The 19595-nt window shown below is 34.4% G+C and overlaps 1 protein-coding gene across 1 annotated transcript in view; it reads right to left on the bottom strand.

Annotated features, from left to right (window-relative positions):
- Nucleotides 1-19595, bottom strand: part of LOC137616542 (spectrin beta chain, non-erythrocytic 5-like) — a 276452-nt gene that overhangs the window by 83325 nt on the left and 173532 nt on the right. The window contains 14 exon segments of the mRNA XM_068346386.1: nucleotides 188-786; nucleotides 1294-1516; nucleotides 2058-2264; nucleotides 2404-2616; nucleotides 2734-2934; nucleotides 8147-8533; nucleotides 9180-9401; nucleotides 9780-9911; nucleotides 10072-10297; nucleotides 10516-10703; nucleotides 10836-10948; nucleotides 11284-11448; nucleotides 13113-13221; nucleotides 14372-14488. Of these exon segments, the coding sequence (XP_068202487.1) occupies nucleotides 188-786; nucleotides 1294-1516; nucleotides 2058-2264; nucleotides 2404-2616; nucleotides 2734-2934; nucleotides 8147-8533; nucleotides 9180-9401; nucleotides 9780-9911; nucleotides 10072-10297; nucleotides 10516-10703; nucleotides 10836-10948; nucleotides 11284-11448; nucleotides 13113-13221; nucleotides 14372-14488 (3102 nt within the window).

Below are 19595 nucleotides of genomic sequence, written 5' to 3'. Positions count from 1 at the left end.
GTACTGTATCCATGACAGCAATACATAGTAAGCCAATTCCTATCTATACTAAATTTCCATTCCTGAAATAAATCAAACCAATTTTTTCTTTAGCATACAGTCTACTGACATTGAATTTTGCCTAAATTTTAGTTAACTCTACTACAAACCACAAGAAAAAATAAGAAGTTAATCTAACAAAACCAACCTTTTCTTCAACAGGTGCCAACTCTCTCTCTAATTGGTCATGTCGACGCTGCAGAGACTGAACAGTTTTTAGATCTCGGCCTAATTCATCAGTGTCCAACTTCTCCATCTTTTCTACCATCCAGTCCCGAGCCTCATCACATGTCCGGTGGAAAAGCTCCACACTAGAAGCTCCCTCGAGACTTCTTTCTTTTTGTTGTTTGAGTCTGTTCAAATGGGCCCACTGATCATGAATCTGCTTCTGACGGAGCTTGATCTTTTCCAACTGACTATGTCCAGAGGATATAAAATCTTGAACCATCTTATCTATGATCTCTATTCGTTTGCCTGCGGCCGACAAGTCTGTGAGGAACTTTTCAAACTTCTGTTTTGCAGTTTCAACATCAGACTCTTTGTCCTCTGTTTTAAGAAGCTTTTCCTTCTCTCTCATCCAGATCTCAAAACCGTGGCACTCGCTGTAGAAAGAATACAGCTTGATCGATTCCTCCAAATACAGATGGCGTTTTTGTGCAAGGTCATACAACTGACCATAGCTTGAGTTGATTGCTTGAAGACGCTTTTCAACTGTTTCTGGCTCATCAAACCCTCGTTTGTTTCGAGCTGTAACAAAAACGTGATTCATTAACTTGGAAAACTAGATAATGTAATGTGAAAACACTGATCACCTTGTATACAATATTCATTAAGCCTCCTTTTAAATGACTTTTATTGGGTTATATGTGAATGAAGGCTCCTTTTCCTCATTCTGGATAAATCAAAACTACTACTTGCATTGTCTAGTAAAAGTAAGCTAAAACAGAAGAAATCCAAGATTACAACATATGCCTAATAGGAAATTCTATGCATGTCGACTGCAGAATTTCAGTGTATCCATTACCATTAACTCCTGACTATATTACTTAATAGTATCCCATAATAAAAAGTTTTCAAACCCAACCAAATATGTATACTATCAAGAAACAAACTGTGATAACTTCAAATTTAAAAAATGATGAATACACAAACAACAACAACGAAGGCAACATAGTTATTTTCCTACAGGTTACTGTCATCTACCAGGCAGACCCTTTAGAGCTTTACTAAAAACAATAAAAATGCCAGGCTTACGTGGTGCTTTAGGCTTCCTCTTCTTAACCTTGACAGTAGTCTTCACCATTTTTGTTTTTGGCACCAACTTCTTCTCAGGAACCTTTACTTCCTTTTTCGTACGGACATTGATTTTCTTAGGCTGGCCATCACGGATATAATTGGCAGGAACGAATCCCTCATCTCCATTAGCCTTTCTTACATTCCACCAATCATCGTTGGTCTTGCTAAGCAAGAACATAACCTGCAAAAATATAATCAAAGTTCAACTTGTGCAATGAAAAATACATAAAATGAGTTAAAATTCAATCGAGTTAAATTATAATACATAAGCACATTCTTATTTAGAGTTCTAAGCTCTCCATAAAGATTTGTCAGAAATAACAAATGGTAAATTTAAACTTGAGTAAAAATAATATACAAAAATATTCATTACCTCTTCTGAAAGTAAGTACAGTAATGGATACATTTGTAGCCCCAAATATACTTCACTAAATCATAAAATAAACATGAAAAATAAGTGACATTTTTCAAATTCTAAATGAAAATTAAAAGGAAAAATACTACTTTGTCACTCACATATATAATAAAGTATATGATGCAACGCCCTTCACATTAATGTATCCTTATCTAAAGGCAAAAAATCAAATTACCTAGTGTTATGCAGAATAAAAAAAAATTCCAATGCCAGATAAATTCTAAGACAAATTATTTTTATTATGTTATGAATATACTTCAGAAAGCAACAACACATTACCAAAGAAATAAAAAAAAATTTCTCATACCTCTCCTTTTGTCATATGCATCCCTTGTCCTTGGAATTGGTACCTTGCAACAACTGTGGGGACTTCTTTCTGTTCTGTTACAAGTACTTCTTCAACTCTCTCTACAATTTCTTCGACCATAACCTCCTGTGGTTCCATTTTCGTTTCATCCACCCACTCAAACTCCTCTTCCTCATCGCCGATATTCTGCTGCTGCTGCTGTGACAGCTGTATTGTACATAACATTAGTTAGACAGTAAAGTATGTACTGTATGCCCTATATTAACTACTGAAAAATATTATCAAAGAAACCATTAATCATTTAAGAAAACCAAAGACAATAAAGTACACATAAAAAGTAACTTACATTGAGATTAATGATTCCTGACTTGATTAACTTTTGGCCCTGAGTATTAACAGCCTTGATGTCTCCATCGTAAGCTTTAATCTCTTCCTCTAAACGATTATGAAGCTGCAGTAGGGCATGGCCACTTGGTTCATCCTCGCCATAATCTTTGGACTGGCACAGGGGCAATTTCTCTTTTATCCACGACTCAACTTCATTGGCATCGGCATTAAACTGAAGAAAACAATGGAATTTATATGAAAACTTTCCTAACAGACACGTTTGGAATAAATGTAGAGACATCATTGGTTATGTCATGTTATATAATTAATGTACAGTAATTTCACTTACTGAACAAGCCTCGGCTGCTTCCTCTAGCTGCTTTCGTCTGTCACTGGCGTACTGATCCAAAGACTTCCACTTCTGCTTCAAGGCTGCAATACGCTCACTGATGGCTTTGGCTTCTGGGTGGTTACTTTTCAATAAGACTTCGCCTGATCGCATAATTTTCTCTGATTTTGGACGCCTTGCTCTCATCTCATCCTCCAAGGCCTACAAGAGGTAAATAATTAGCAAACAAAAATTACTGGTGGCTAGCAGTAAGCAAGTCACTTAAATAAGAACTTTTAAAGATAAGTAAATGAGCGATGATTAAAATGTATTTTCAAAAGTGCAAAACAGAATTTAATGTATAATCAGCTGTAGGAATTACTGATACTGTACCATTCTTTTCGCAGAAATAAAATCTTTACAGATAAAGCAATACAATAATATGAAAAATCAACATACTGTATACAATTTAAATGAATGTTACAACTTAACTTTGTACATGAATAACAAGAACATGAAAACTTATAAAGCAATTAAACAAACAAAGATGAATCTCCTTGTATTTAGCTTTCACACATTTCACTGGTCTGTTGCATGACAGTGTGTGTGTGTGTGTAAGCAGTCTACTTATGATTTCATAACATTTTATCAGACTACCACACCTACCACATTAAAAAGAACAGAAAAAAAATTGGGTTTTCCAAAAATTAAAAACCAAATTTCCAAAATGAGGTAATGTTATATAATGCCTAACTTCATGAATACAAAAATCGGATGTAAATTCTTTGCATCTCAAAGCAAAATGAATAAAAAAAAAAAAAGGATCATCCAAGGTTGTAGAGTCTGAAATTTTAAAAAGTTCTACAGTAATTATATTTTAGCAGCCCTTGGAAAAAGCAGTTACAAAGATATGAACTCAAACATGATTTTCCATAATCCTCATAGTATGATTTATTACATTTAAAATACCCTTAACATCTAACAATTGGCTGAGTATCTAAAAGTGCTACGGAAGTAAGGATCCACCACCATGAAGATGACTATTGATAAATCAGAAGTGCATAAAAATTAAATTGTGAGCCTCTCATAATTCCCTGATTAATAACAGATTCATTTTCCCATGTTTCATTTTGTAATCTAACCATACATACAGTGCTGAGTAATAGTAAAACTGTTGCAGGAGTACTCTTCTCCAATGAATCCTATAATTTTCATGACCCAACCAGAGCTAAACAGTCCTTCACAAATTTTCAAGCCATAACAAACATAATACTTCTCTGCCTTTGCTCTTCTCTGATGTTCCCAACAAACTAAAAAAATAAAAAACCTAGACTACTTCCTTAACTTTGAAAACATCTACCATTTCTTTATTTTTCTAAGCCATAACAAATGCAGCTATTCTCTGCCTTGCCCTTTCTCTGATGTTCCTAATAGACTGAAAAATATATATCCCAAATTATTTCTTCACATTTGAATACAACTACCATTTATTCATTTTATGAGTATTATAGATCTCAGCACAAAGATTAATTCTTTCAGTTTAATCTCAAAATACTGCCATATCAATGTATGGCAATCAATATCTTGCAAATAATGCAGAGTAACAGAGTGAACGCATATTTTTCCCTTTTATTCAAGGCATAGGAAAAAATTTCTGAACAACACAGATACATTTTCCATCAAATACAGCTCGTAGGCATGATTAATTAATTACTTCACACTCATGTTGGAGTTTTCCATGTCAGATAAGTTATCTATAGAGTTTCTTAACAATATTTCTCATACTCAAATGAAAACCTTAACATTACTGTGGTGCCTTACCTCAAACCTAGATATAAATAATAGAATAAATCTGCTAAAAAGTTATATCTTATTTGCTTTGGCAGTCTTCATTAACAAATAAAGATTGCATTATAAATGGATACCTTTAGAAAAATATTTCCATATTTAACAGATGTCTTATTAATCTTTTAACTTCTATAATATAAAGGGAAAAACCTGGATACATTTTACACAAAACTATAAAGCCCCAGCTAATGCTAAGACATGAATAGTAATATCTAATCGCTTATATATCAGGTGGAAAATTTCATTCTCTGAGTGAAGGAAAAAAGTTTTTCTAACTTTCAAATTTAAAACCTATAAAAAAGAACACCACAACAAGAAAACAAATGGCTATCACACAGCAAAAGAAACATTCAAATAACTGAATGAACTAGACTAAATAAATCAAAGCTGCATTAACAGCATACAAAATTCATATAAAATTAGAATAAGCATTGAATAAGTTGTTACACACACAGAACCGTCAGAGTACACGAGGTACGTTACCTTCAGGCTTACGTCCAGCTTTCGGGATGCAAGGCATGGGTTAGTGTGTGTGTGCAGGAACATCAGAAGTACGTGGGAGTAAAGGGAAAATTAGATATGAATACCATATTAAATCCATGGAGTGCCTTCAGGTACAGGATACAGGAAGAAGGATCCACATTATCATGCAGAGAATAAGGAGACAAAAGTATAGAAACCCGTGCACCTAAGAAGCTCATGAACATTACCAAAAGCATTTAAAGATTATATTACCCACAAAACTAAAAAGTATATAAGTAAGTGCTTAGCTTGTGCAAAAACAAAGCTTGAGATGTTTACAAAGAAAATTAAATTAAATAGTATGGTAAAAAAAAATAGCATACATTTCATATAAATTTTATGAATTATAATTGAATATTATAGCAATATAAAAACTGTAATAATAATAAGAGTATCCCAAGCTTTGCATCCACAAGTATTATCTAGACAAAATATTGAACTCTCACCAAAATATGCCTTAAATATTGTCTATTGTAATTACCAACAACTCAACATCATCACAAGCTTTACTCAAGAAGAAAAATACTTTAAAACAAAAGTGCCCTGAATCCATTTGACAGCTAGCTAACTAAGAAGAGCAACCTTTACACTTGAAACGATTATTACCTGTTACATTTTGAATTAGAAAACTTTGAAACTAAAAATTCTGTAAAGGCAAATAAAATGAATGCATATTATAAATTTAGTAAATAAATTTTTCTCTTAAAAGAAATTGAATAATTATATCAAATTGTTATATTACAGGCTAAAGGCAAATATAATTTATATTTAAACTTCATGAACACGTATGAAATGCCTCAAAACAGCTAAATATCTAAACCTGTATGGACAATAATTATCTCTGCCAACAAGGTTGGTAGGAGGTTATGTTTTTGCCTTTTTCTTTGTTTGTGAACAACTTCCTGGTCAGAATTTTACTCAAGAGTAGTGAAACTTTCAGGGATTAATTGTTATGCTGAGACCTGGAAGTGATTAAATTTTGAAAGTTGTAGGCCAAAGGTCAAGGTTGAGGAAAAGGTTGACCCAATCAACCATAGCCTTAACCCCAAGTTTGCTAATGGTAGTCATACAGACACCTTCAAATACACCTACAGTCTAAATTGATTCTGGGAAAGCAAGCTGGTTTTGAGGTCTGCACTCTCAGTGCTTTTCTAGTTTCTAATAATGAGGTAGATCCTCTAACCAAGATACAGGTAATGTCACAAATATCTAGAGAATTAAAACTATGTTTCTTCAGGGCATGAAATAAGAACATTATAGGAGAGAAAGATGTCAAGAACTCATACTAATGCATGCAACTACAAATATCTACATTCCAAAGCAAATATGACAGAAAGATTGACAAATCTGTACTCCAAGAACCATACATCATACATATACCAAAGGCACTTCCCCCAATTTTGGGGGGTAGCCGACAACAACAAGAAACAAAACAAAAAGGGGACCTCTACTCTCTACGTTCCTCCAGCCTAACCAGGGACTCAGCCGAGTTCAGCTGGTACTGCTAGGGTGCCACAGCCCAACCTCCCACATTTCCACCACAGATGAAGCTTCATACTGCTGAGTCCCCTACTGCTGCTACCTCCGCGGTCATCTAAGGCACCGGAGGAAGCAGCAGGGCCTACCGGAACTGCGTCACAATCGCTCGCCATTCATTCCTATTTCTAGCACGCTCTCTTGCCTCTCTCACATCTATCCTCCTATCACCCAGAGCTTTCTTCACACCATCCATCCACCCAAACCTTGGCCTTCCTCTTGTACTTCTCCCATCAACTCTTGCATTCATCACCTTCTTTAGCAGACAGCCATTTTCCATTCTCTCAACATGGCCAAACCACCTCAACACATTCATATCCACTCTAGCCGCTAACTCATTTCTTACACCCGTTCTCACCCTCACCACTTCGTTCCTAACCCTATCTACTCGAGATACACCAGCCATACTCCTCAGACACTTCATCTCAAACACATTCAATTTCTGTCTCTCCATCACTTTCATTCCCCACAACTCCGATCCATACATCACAGTTGGTACAATCACTTTCTCATATAGAACTCTCTTTACATTCATGCCCAATCCTCTATTTTTTACTACTCCCTTAACTGCCCCCAACACTTTGCAACCTTCATTCACTCTCTGACGTACATCTGCTTCCACTCCACCATTTGCTGCAACAACAGACCCCAAGTACTTAAACTGATCCACCTCCTCAAGTAACTCTCCATTCAACATGACATTCAACCTTGCACCACCTTCCCTTCTCGTACATCTCATAACCTTACTCTTACCCACATTAACTCTCAACTTCCTTCTCTCACACACCCTTCCAAATTCTGTCACTAGTCGGTCAAGCTTCTCTTCTGTGTCTGCTACCAGTACAGTATCATCCGCAAACAACAACTGATTTACCTCCCATTCATGATCATTCTCGCCTACCAGTTTTAATCCTCGTCCAAGCACTCTAGCATTCACCTCTCTCACCACTCCATCAACATACAAGTTAAACAACCACGGCGACATCACACATCCCTGTCTCAGCCCCACTCTCACCGGAAACCAATCGCTCACCTCATTTCCTATTCTAACACATGCTTTACTACCTGTGTAGAAACTTTTCACTGCTTGCAACAACCTTCCACCAACTCCATATAACCTCATCACATTCCACATTGCTTCCCTATCAATTCTATCATATGCTTTCTCCAGATCCATAAACGCAACATACACCTCCTTACCTTTTGCTAAATATTTCTCGCATATCTGCCTAACTGTAAAAATCTGATTCATACAACCCCTACCTCTTCTAAAACCACCCTGTACTTCCAAGATTGCATTCTCTGTTTTATCCTTAATCCTATTAATCCAAGAACCATAAATTCCTTTATTATTAAGTATCCCACACCATACCAGCATACAGATCAAATCTGCAGTATGTTACTATGTTTGGAAAAAAGGGTCTACTCTGTATTATAAATTAGAAAACAAACCCACAACATATTTTTACAGGTGACTAAAAGTGTTATATCTTGAGTCAATGACAAGTGAGGGTATACAGGTACATACCTTATGCTTCTGCTGTAGAGACAAAACTGCCCTTATATCCTTTGCAGTTACTCCTGCCTGGCAAATTCTCTGTTTTTCAATTACCCAAGCTTCCTCTTCCTCCATGTCAACTTCAAATTGGAAGAGATCTCTTGCTTCCTCCAACTTGTTGCGTCTTTCGGCTGCATTTTTGAGAAGGGCCTGGTGTCCTTTGTTAAGTTCTTCCAATCGCTTCTGCAATACTGGAGCATCCTTGTGCCCTGAGCTAATAAAGGCTTCACCCTGTTTATTGAGACGTTTGATGGTCTCGCCCATTGAGTGAACTTGCGATTCCATTAGAGCATGCTTCTGTAACAGATCCTCAACTGCGAGTAAATGGCGGCCAACGTCATCTGAACAAAAGCTGACCTGAAAAATTATAAGAGAATTTTACCACATCAATCATATTTAAGAACTTAAAAAAAATTCTAAGAGAAAATAAGAGTAAAATATCAAAGGTACTGTATACTCTTGATCGTTAACAGCTATATTGACGTGTATATAGTAGTACAGTACTGTATTTTCCGTAAACAATATTTTATAAAGTCTGGTACTTGAATCTAACAGCAGCTTGGTAGTTTTAGAATGTCTTATTTGCAAGCACTTTGGAGAGTGTCTTATTTGCCATATTTATTTAAATTTCCAAGGACTTTGAATGGTTATATCATGGAACTAAACAAAAAATACTACTTCAAAAAATTTTAATTTCTTAAAAATAAATACTTTCAACAATACACTAACTGTATCTTCATGCCATAGGCTATGCTGATCTAATTCATATTGTTTATCTAACAATGTAATTAAACAATTTAAAATTTCTGATGGAATTTAAAAAGAAGATAATTTCCACTTCTACAATGAGTACGAGTTGCTCTTACAAAGCAATAAATGATTAGTACTGTTATTCTCCTTTTATAAAATGCTTTCTATCACACATGACAAATGTTAATATACTTGTGGCCCCTTTTCATTTCCAAACCAAGAAAATGAATCTAGAAAATAGCATATAAATTACCTGTAACTCCTTGATAGACAAAGTAATTGCATCCACTTCTCTCATGATGCCCATGAGGATGCAGCAATTTTGGAGATGGACCCTGTGCTTTTCCAACAGGTCCAATAAGTCCTTCCATTTCTTCAAAATGTCTTTCTCCTTCTTCCGAATGGCATCTTTTCCATGGTAGTTCTCTTGATCCAATTCATCTGCCATCTTTGTAAGATCTTCAAATCTTTCTTGCTGTATACAAAAGAAAAACATGAAAAGTTTAATGTTGATACTAAGGGATAATCATAAAAATTAAATTTTTTAATGTTGCCACTAGCAGATACTCTGAAATTTAAACAATTGTAATGTCCACACTAAGGAACACTCATAACTATGCAATGTTGAGACTAAGGGATCCTCTGAAAAATTCTATATCGATCTCTCAATACTATATGTGAAACCTTTGCATGAAGCATGGAAATGCCTAACATTATCGATATCAGCTGATCTTGCACCATTCTATTTGACAGTTACAATGCAACAAAAATACTTCAAACCAATTTGTAATTCTGGGAGTCATCAAAGCACTAACTACAGTAATAGTCAATAAATATAACAACTCTGACATACCCTAGCTGTTATATCTGCACTGATGGCTTCATGTTTCTTCACTGTTGCTTCGACCTGGGAGAGAACGCTGCCATAGCGTGGATCACTGAGAACTTGAATCATCTCCTCTAAGTATCCTTTACGAAGCACGCTCTGCAAAAAAAATTATTTTAGTATATTTTACAATGAACAAAATCAATCTTGTCCGATTAAAAAATGATAAAAGCTGCAACCTTAACTGTCACTAATTCATAATATTTACAAGTCTTAATGCCACTCATGTTACTCTTATCTTGTGGAGGAAAATACTAACCTTTTTATCAAATTTATATGCCAGCTGTTCTAGTCTCTCTTGTCGTAAAAGTTCTTCCCTTAGTGCTACTTCTCGTCGATGTTCCGCTTTCTCCAGCTTATTCCATTCTCGTTCGATGTCGTGTAACATCTGTCCCTCCTTTGGTACATACTGAGGCTGATTCAGAGCTTTCAAACTTGCATTGATTGAGAAGAACATGGCCTCTATCTCACTTCTTTCAATATACCTGGAAAATACAATATTTTATAAAGCACTGATAGTATTTAGCTCATCTATTGCAGTCACTACAATATAAAGTTCTCTATGGCCAAATATGATACAGAATTTAAAAAAAAAAAACCTTGATACCAATGAAAATATCCCATAAAACACAATGAGTACATAATGGGTATATGCATAGAGCAACAACTAAAATAAACACATCATAGACACAATTATACGTACTTGGGAGGCTTTTCTTCTGTTCTGTATTTTTTAAAGTGTATCAGCAACTTCTGTATTCCATCCAAAGAGTTTGGGAAATCTCTGCTATCTAATTCAATGATCTTCATAATAATCCACTCGAGCAAAGTTGTCGTAATCTTCTCGTATTTGAACTTGCTATCATCTACATCCTTCATCTGGTTCATAATCTGTGGAAGAAGAGGTATTTGTAATGAGCTTGAAAAATTTCTTACAAAATAATATTTTCTACTTATTAATGATATAAAAATATTCTTAATTGCACTGCTAAGAGAATCAAAGCATAACTTATCCTGACTTACATTAGCAATCCTCTTTGATCCCTTCAGTTCGTTCTTCATACGGGCAAAGGTGTGGTAGTACGAGGCCACGTATGTGATGATTGATTTTTCATCAGGTTTGTTGGTGTCCACATCTGAAAGCAATGATAAATCATTTAAGGAGTGCAGGAGACAAGATATGTTGTTTTCTTAATTCATTACTTTTCTTAATGTTTCCTTATTTCCTTTATTCACTGGGATAATTTTTTCCTGTTGGAGCCCTTAGGCTTATAGTAACCTGGTTTCAAGCTAAGAGCTGTACCTTAGATAATAACAATGATAATAATAATAATAATAAATAATAATAATAACAGTATACTGCATATTGCTTATGAAATTTCCTATTGTAAACCACTTTTACACATTTTCATATGCAAACTGAGATGTGCAAGAAAGATCAAATAAGCATAAGGATTTGGGGGTATGTTACCTTCTGCATCCAAAATCTTGGCAATGCCAAGCTCATTGTGGGCTACGTCAAATGCATTGTTGAGGTTATCAATGTGATTCTTCTGAATAAGAGAATTGTAGTCAATGATGTCTGGTCGGTGGGCATGAATGAGGGCATTGAAGCCCATGCCATCCCTCCATGATCCTGAAAAAATAAAAAGAAAATTGAGCTTATTACATTTGGGGAGAGAGGGAGAGAGAGAGAGAGAGAGAGAGAGAGAGGAGAGAGAGAGAGAGAGAGAGAGAGAGAGAGAGAGAGAGAGAGAGAGAGAATTTGTACTTTTATTTGGGTTCCTATTATTAGGATCAATAATCAAACACTTCTAACTAAACCTTCCATATAAGAATTTAATAGCACTGCACTCCAATTTTTATAAAAAGGACAACAAAATGCATGGCCTAGTAACAAATGGTAAATTATTACTAACAAAACAATATATAAAAGTCTAAATGAAGTCAAATCACTCAGAACTTTGGGGGATGATTCAAGATCATGACCTTCCTTCATGAGAGAGGTCTTAATGGATGGATACTTAAATGAAATGAACATAATATATGAATAGCATGGATCAAATATTTCAAACTAGTCTACCCAATCTGTCAAAAATTGCGTCTAAATATTTAGACATGAACATATTTAACCCTTCCCACCCGATCCCCCTTTCCTAACTACAACCACCTGAGCATGACAAGAAAGAAATATATTACATAACATAGGGGAAATAAGGTACTAACCAAAATATATATTTGAGATACTGTATGTAAATAATCCATAAAAATACTTTACAAGTATAAATAACAAATGAAAAATTAATATTCCTTTATAAATAAAATTCCAAAGACAAAGCCCTGTAATTGTTCAAGGAAATGAAATCATAAGGATGCAAGCATATCCAGCTGACTCAACAGGATGAGTAACAGATGAGATGTATTGTTGGCGGATGGATGAGTCAAGAAGATAGTGGGTAGAGAACTTCGTGAAAAATATGTAAAGGTTGATACGTTGGCGTTTAGTCTGAAAATAATTAGCTAACACGAATGGAAATATTTTGAAATTATTGGCAAAATCTAATGAAAACTGACAACTCAATTTGCTGGAAATTGATACACCCAAATGGATGGAGATTAATTGCGCAGAAGGAATGGTAATGGTTAAATGATTGGAGATTGTGAACCAAAAGTATTGAAAGTTACTTGTGCTTCCATGAATGCTTTTCAAAATCTAATGTATTTGTTCTTAAGTCATACCTCATATGTCCAAGTTTGATTGAAATTGGTTCGGTAGTTTTTTGGTAATGTTGCTAACAAACAAACAAAACAATACACTAAACAATAAACGACATGGGCAAATACACATACTTCGCAAAAAATGAATGGTAGTTTTTACCCAAAACTAACGTGAAATACTTTGCTTAAAGAATCAAGAATAGGAGAGGGGAGTGGGGGTGATAATCTAGTGGTAAATACTAAATGCCTTGCTGACTGAAAAGGCTTAGGAACAAAGGCAGTCTCAAGTAAAATGTGATTCAACTAACTGGTTGGGAGTGATACGACCTCAGCTTTTGCCACGAGCGATGGCAAGTGTTTCATCGTAAACAAAAAATGGAAAGGTGACTTCCACTACGTATGATTATATTTTTTTGTTGAACTGAGACAATATTGGCTTCTAACTTAAGCAGCAGACTTATTCAATCTTAAATTGGGAGGTTTATCATTATTAAGAACTATGGATAATGGGAGAATTAATCTACATACCTGTCTTTAAACAATATCATAATAAACCTAACTAAAGCATCCATTATTACTCACTGGAAAAGTCCTCGATACTGACTCCCCTGTATCCTGCCGTTTTTCTCTGGCACCACAAAAGCAGGGCATCTTTGGCAGATTTCTTTTCGCTACTTTCATTCTCTTCATCCTGAAAGATGCAAGAATGGGAGCCTCATGAAAAAAAAAAATATATATATATATATATATATATATATATATATATATATATATATATATATATATATATATATATATATAAACAATGGAAACACAAAAGACATTTACCTGTGCGTGTGTGTGTGGAATTTTATTTATATATATATATATATATATATATATATATATATATATATATATATATATATATATATATACAGTAAATTTAACAACCAAATGCTATATTAATTGGACAATAAAAATAATTTTAAAATAGACAATGTAGGATAAAGAAACACAAGAAAGTTGTACGGTGTAACCACTGTATGTGGGTGGGTTGAAGGGTCAGGGGGGGGGTATGTATCACTTAGTGGCTAGAGAATATGATGGGGGGTGGGGGTTATATTTGGGTTCAAGAGGGAGCAACCAGGTAGGGTTCAGAGTGACGCTTCACCAGCAGACCATGGCAAACCCGGACGACCCAGTCTGAAGAACACTGGGGTCCTTGGCCAAGGTGCATCTTGCAACACGGCTGTAAGTGGCTGTCAAATGGCACCATACACAAAAGAAATTATTTGAAAGAATTTCCTGAATGCAATGTGACTTTATATAATGGTAGGAAATTTAAAGGTGTGAAAAATACTAAGGATTCAAAAATGTATTTCTTTGTTCCTTTGCTCTGCTGAAAGCAGTTTGACATCTTCAAATAAGCATAAACAGTAGCAACGATAATTTATATATATATATATATATATATATATATATATATATATATATATATATATATATATATATATATATATATATATATATTATATACATAAATATATATATATATATATATATATATATATATATATATATATATATATACATATATACACACACACACATATATATATATATATATATATATATATATATATATATATATATACATATATACACACACACACACACACACATATATATATATATATATATATATATATATATATATATATATATATATATATATATATATATATATAGTGTGTGTGTGTGGAGAGAGAGAGAGAGAGAGAGAGAGAGAGAGAGAGAGAGAGAGGAGAGAGAGAGAGAGAGAGAGAGAGAGAGAGAGAAAACTTTTTCTTTCCACTAACCACGTCAATTTCAATCTCCTGAATCTGGAACCTGAGGATAATAGTCCAGATGAGACCGAGGATCAGGCGAGGGTTGCCATCGACGATGTCTTCAGCGCCGATGCTCTCCAGTCGAACCTGCGGAGGAGAAATATTGAAAGCTGTTAATAACACTCGGAAGGCTATGCGTGAAATATAATGGGTATTCACATATTACTTCATTTGTTCTATATTTTTGGTAACAAATTAAAGTTATTTCAGGTTTTCATTTGTTTCATAAAAAATAGTAAATATGCTCTTTAAATATACATATATATATATATATATATATATATATATATATATATATATATATATATATATATATATACACAAATAAATATATATATATATATATATATATATATATATATATATATATATACACAAATAAATATATATATATATATATATATATATATATATATATATATATATATATATATATACACACACACGTATATATACAGTGCAAGTGCGTATAACAATTCCTTACTCAGAAAATATATTTTGGCTACTTACATGGAATAATTCTCTCCCCTATACTACCTTGAAACCCAGTCCCATTTTCTTTAAATAAACTGAACCAAACTTGACAAATTACATGAATAAATCCACCAAAAGAAACAGATGACAATATTTCAAATCTACCGCCTAATCTTTCCCGCCAAATCAACCCACCCCCGGACCAGTATTTGAACCATGCGCCTCATGACCCCCCACCGGGCGACTGTTTGAGAGGGAGGAGGGGTTGCTCATTGGTGGGGGTAGCTCATTTCCTGGGACTACTTTAAAATCAATTCAATAAACTTGACGGGTAAGAATCATGACTAGTGGAGAATCTGGTCGAGTTTTGCAACGTCATATCCTAACGAAGAGAGGTATATGGGCGTGGTTCGTTTCGAGAAGGCGTGGTTATAATTCCGTTTAGTTTTATTGAAAAAACACTGACTGCAACTTGTGTGGGTATGTATCTCTTGAGTCTTGTCTACCAGGGAGTGAATTGTTTAAGTTTTTCTTAAATGTGTTTTCTTCTCTATCTGCATTATCCATATCTTATCAATTCTTTATCAAAGATTGTATTTGTAAAAAAAAAGCTTGGTCAGGCGCACTATGAAACACGAAATGCTCTGAAATTAGGATATGATATTTTCTTAATTATTTTTTTTTCTAGAAATGTCTGATGTTAAAGATGTTAGTATTGCCTAAGAACCTTTATTTTATAAGTAGGGTCGTAAGTACTTCAAGTGTGAGTAATTCTATTTTTCTTGGGAATATAATAAACACTTCATTGGAGAGACTGTTATTGGCAAATTTGGTACTATGATAGTCATGAATGGCTGCATATGTGCGGGTAACCGTTATTCCTGTCACGCCAGATTCTGTATATAATTAAATCAAGTGTCAGGATGAAAACTGAAAACTTCCCTTACAATTTCTATAGAATTTGGCAGAAAAAATAAAACCAACCACGACGCCAGAATTCGTAACTGAATCAATCAAGTGCTAAGATATAAACAACAAATTATTCTTACAATTTCATTCAAATTTGGAAAAAAAAAATGAAACTAACCACGATGCCAGATTTCGTAAACAATCAATCATGTGCTAGGATATAAACAAATTATTCTTATAATTTCAATTGTATTTGCAACCCCCCCCCCCATAAAAAAACGCCAGATTTCGGAATTAAAACAACAAATTGGTCTTACAATTTCAATAGAATTTGGCAAAAATAAAACAAATCAAATACAAAAGCAACAAAAAAAATGGCTTTCAAAAACATTTGCCTATAAAAATTACAAAAAAGAAAGAAAAAAAACTCCCTAAAACACGACGTAGACAACAGTGGAAACTTTGGACAAAGACAAAATGGTGAACTCTATAGACAACAATCTTTCCTAGATTTTGAATTTGTCATTGTCACAGCTAGAAAATATACTCGAAGTCACATTTAGTGACTACGCAAACTCAATGCAATACATGGATTTACGGAATGTCTCTCTCAATTCAGAAGACTGTGACTGTATAAGATGTACATTTCTATTTATCACAGTTTTTACTGCTTTATTTTTCTTATCCAAAATATTTACTACATATTTTATTCTATTTATATTTTAGCATTAATATAAATATCTTTCTTCCCGAATTCAATCAGGCCAGCTCTGTAGGAGTCAATCCTGGTTATTCTTCTTTTAATAATTGTAAGTGGTAAGTTGGCCAGGGAACCAGCCACCCGAAGAGATACTACCGCTAGAGTTACTGGGCCCTTTGACTGGGCATATAGCTCTACAGTACATTGGATCCTTCTCTCTGGTTACAGCTAATTTTCCTTTTGCCTACACATACACCGAATAGTCTGGCATATTCTTTACATATTCTTATCTGTCCTCATACACCTGACAACAATGAGATTACAAAACAATTCTTCCTCGTTCAAGGGGTTAACGACTGCACATCAATTATTCAGTGGCTACTTTCCTCTTGTTATGGGTAAAAGAGACACTTTAGCTATGGTAAGCAGCTCTTCAAGGAGAAGGGCACACCACAATCAAACCATTGTTCCCTGGTCTTAAATAGTGCCATAGCCTCTGTACCATGATCTTCTACTATCCTAGGCTACAGTTCTCTTGCTTGAGGGTACACTCGGGCACACTATTCCATCTTATTTCTCTTCCTCTTGTTTTCCAAAAGTTTTTATATTCATAGAGTAAATATTTATTTCTATGCTGTTACTGTTTTTAAAATATTTTATTCTAATTGCGAGTTACTTTTCTTGTAGTTTCCGTATTTCCTTTCCTCACTGGGGTATTTTCCTTATCATCATCATCATCATCATCAGCTGAACTTTAAAATTGAATTAATCTATAAATCTACAAAATTGATTACAGACAATTTCAACTCGATTCATATGCAATGAAAAGTGCCAGAAAGCAAAATCTGCGCATAAAACGATTCTGCTAAAATGTAATTTTGCAAATGAAGCTTCAATCTTACAAAGGCCTCGAAAGCCAATGCAGCTTACCAGAGAGGTTAGAGTAAAGCAATTATTTGTCAGCATTAAGCCAAAGAAATATTTATAGAAAATGGAATTTCCTCCCATTCTTCAAATTCCTCAACACACATCAGGCCAAGTTTCACCGACCATGACCCAAAGACATTATTACCCATAACACCCCGACGACGACCCAGGCAGGTCGATTTTGCAACTAAAGAAAGGAAAGTTGGTGAATTTTACGGAGGGTTTTGGATTTTTCATTCGAATAAATATCTAATAAAATATTTACTTAATCGTAAATGTATTCAATAAATTCAAGGTAGTTGGCTCTATAAAATGAATAATTTATGATCGTAGGAAACTAGCAAGGCAAGCACATAAAACACTTAACTATAGCCTTAATATATTTTCCATGAAATCGGGCAGGTCTATATTATATGGAGGGATTACCCCCCCCCCCTCTCTCTCTCTCTCTCTCTCTCTCTCTCTCTCTCTCTCTCTCTCTCTCTCTCTCTCTCTCTCTCTATGATAAAAAGGCCCATATTTAATGGAAGGGAATAACGTCTCTCTCTCTCTCTCTCTCTCTCTCTCTCTCTCTCTCTCCTCTCTCTCTCTCTCTCTCTCTCCCTCTGTGTGTGCGCGCGCGCGCGTGCTTGGGGCTGAATATTTATGAACTAAAAAGAAAAGCAGCAGCACCTCCTCATTACCAGCGTGCATTACCCGTTTATTAAGCATTTAAATGGAACTTGTTTGACCTACATCCATCGGCGCAATGACCGACTGGATAAACTGGTTTTAAAAATTACAGCAACTCTAGTCGTCTTTATTTTTTCAACTGAAATGTTGACCTTACGTGTTACTTTTTTTTTACACAGCACAATGGCTATAATAATAAAATAACCTCTAGTAATTTGATACAGATCAATTTAATATTCTGAGGTAATTTAATATTCTCTGCTAATCAAATAGTGATATACTAATTAATAATTTAATAAAGATCAATTTAACATTCTCTTATAACTTTAGATTCTTTGCTAATCAAATATAACGATCAACTAATTTAAAAATATATACTGCTGAATAATTCCTGTTAACTTAATATTCTAGTACGTGATCATTTTTAAATTAAACAATATACTATTTTTATAGATACTTATTCAATAATAACGATATCAAATATAAAATAGCAATTGTACCTAATAATTAACACATGTCAATTAAAACAAACAATAGGAAGAATATATTTACAGATTGAAATAGATACAATCTATACCCGTGTACCTGCTAGGTTTCAAATACCTTCTGGTAAGAAATTATGAAATGAGGGTTCTTTTCTTAAGGAGTAATATCTTTGATTTGCAAATACTTAGGCTTCATTGATTATTTAAGATAATTGGACTAATCATTGAAGTTTTTTCTTTACAAAGGAAAACATTGGAATAGCCTTACTGTGTAATAAAAATAGAGAAAACGTGTAACAATTTCTAAACCAATGATCAAAAGACGTAAACAAATACCATTTAATATGTAACTAGAGTTATTATTTTGTTTATTTACTAACCAAAGTCGAAGATAAATATAAATAAGCCTAAAAAATATGCAACATATCCTAAATCTTTAAATGCATAAGCGCACAAACTAACATTGAACATGTGGCGAAGGACTGAAGAAAACAAAGCATCATTATGCAGGCAATGCATGGCGCCCAGGTGAGACAGGGGAGGGGGAGGTAGAGAAAGAGACGAAGGGGAGGGGAGGAGGAAGCTGCAATCTAACGGTGTCTCGTTGGAAAACTAAAAAGATCAAGAGGAGGAGAACTTGCCTACACTTCAAGGGAAGGAAGGATGGATGGAGAGAGAGAGAGAGAATAGGGTAGGGAGACTCCTTGTCTCCCACTTGCCAGTCCACTTCACGTATTTATTTGTGCACGTGTCCAAGTACCTATGTACTTTGGCTGGGTGGAGTCCTCTCAGAAGGGCTACTAATAACCTAGCCATCTTGGCGCGTATTCGGTACTTCAGGGTTCTCAAAAACAAATTAAATAAAAATAGAAAAAAAAATGCATTAAGATCCCTATTTGATTACATAGTGTTAATCTGAATGTCGATGGTATCAACGATTGGTTACAAGTTTAGACAATCCAAGAACCAAAATATTAAACAATACAAATAAAACCAATAAATTTACTCTTGTAATGATACCAGCTAT

This window comes from Palaemon carinicauda, chromosome 22 (genome assembly GCF_036898095.1).
Source record: "Palaemon carinicauda isolate YSFRI2023 chromosome 22, ASM3689809v2, whole genome shotgun sequence".
NCBI classification, from domain to species: Eukaryota; Metazoa; Arthropoda; class Malacostraca; order Decapoda; family Palaemonidae; genus Palaemon; species Palaemon carinicauda.
The sequence above is the reverse complement of the archived record's forward strand: the minus strand, read 5'-3'. Positions and strand labels throughout refer to the sequence as shown.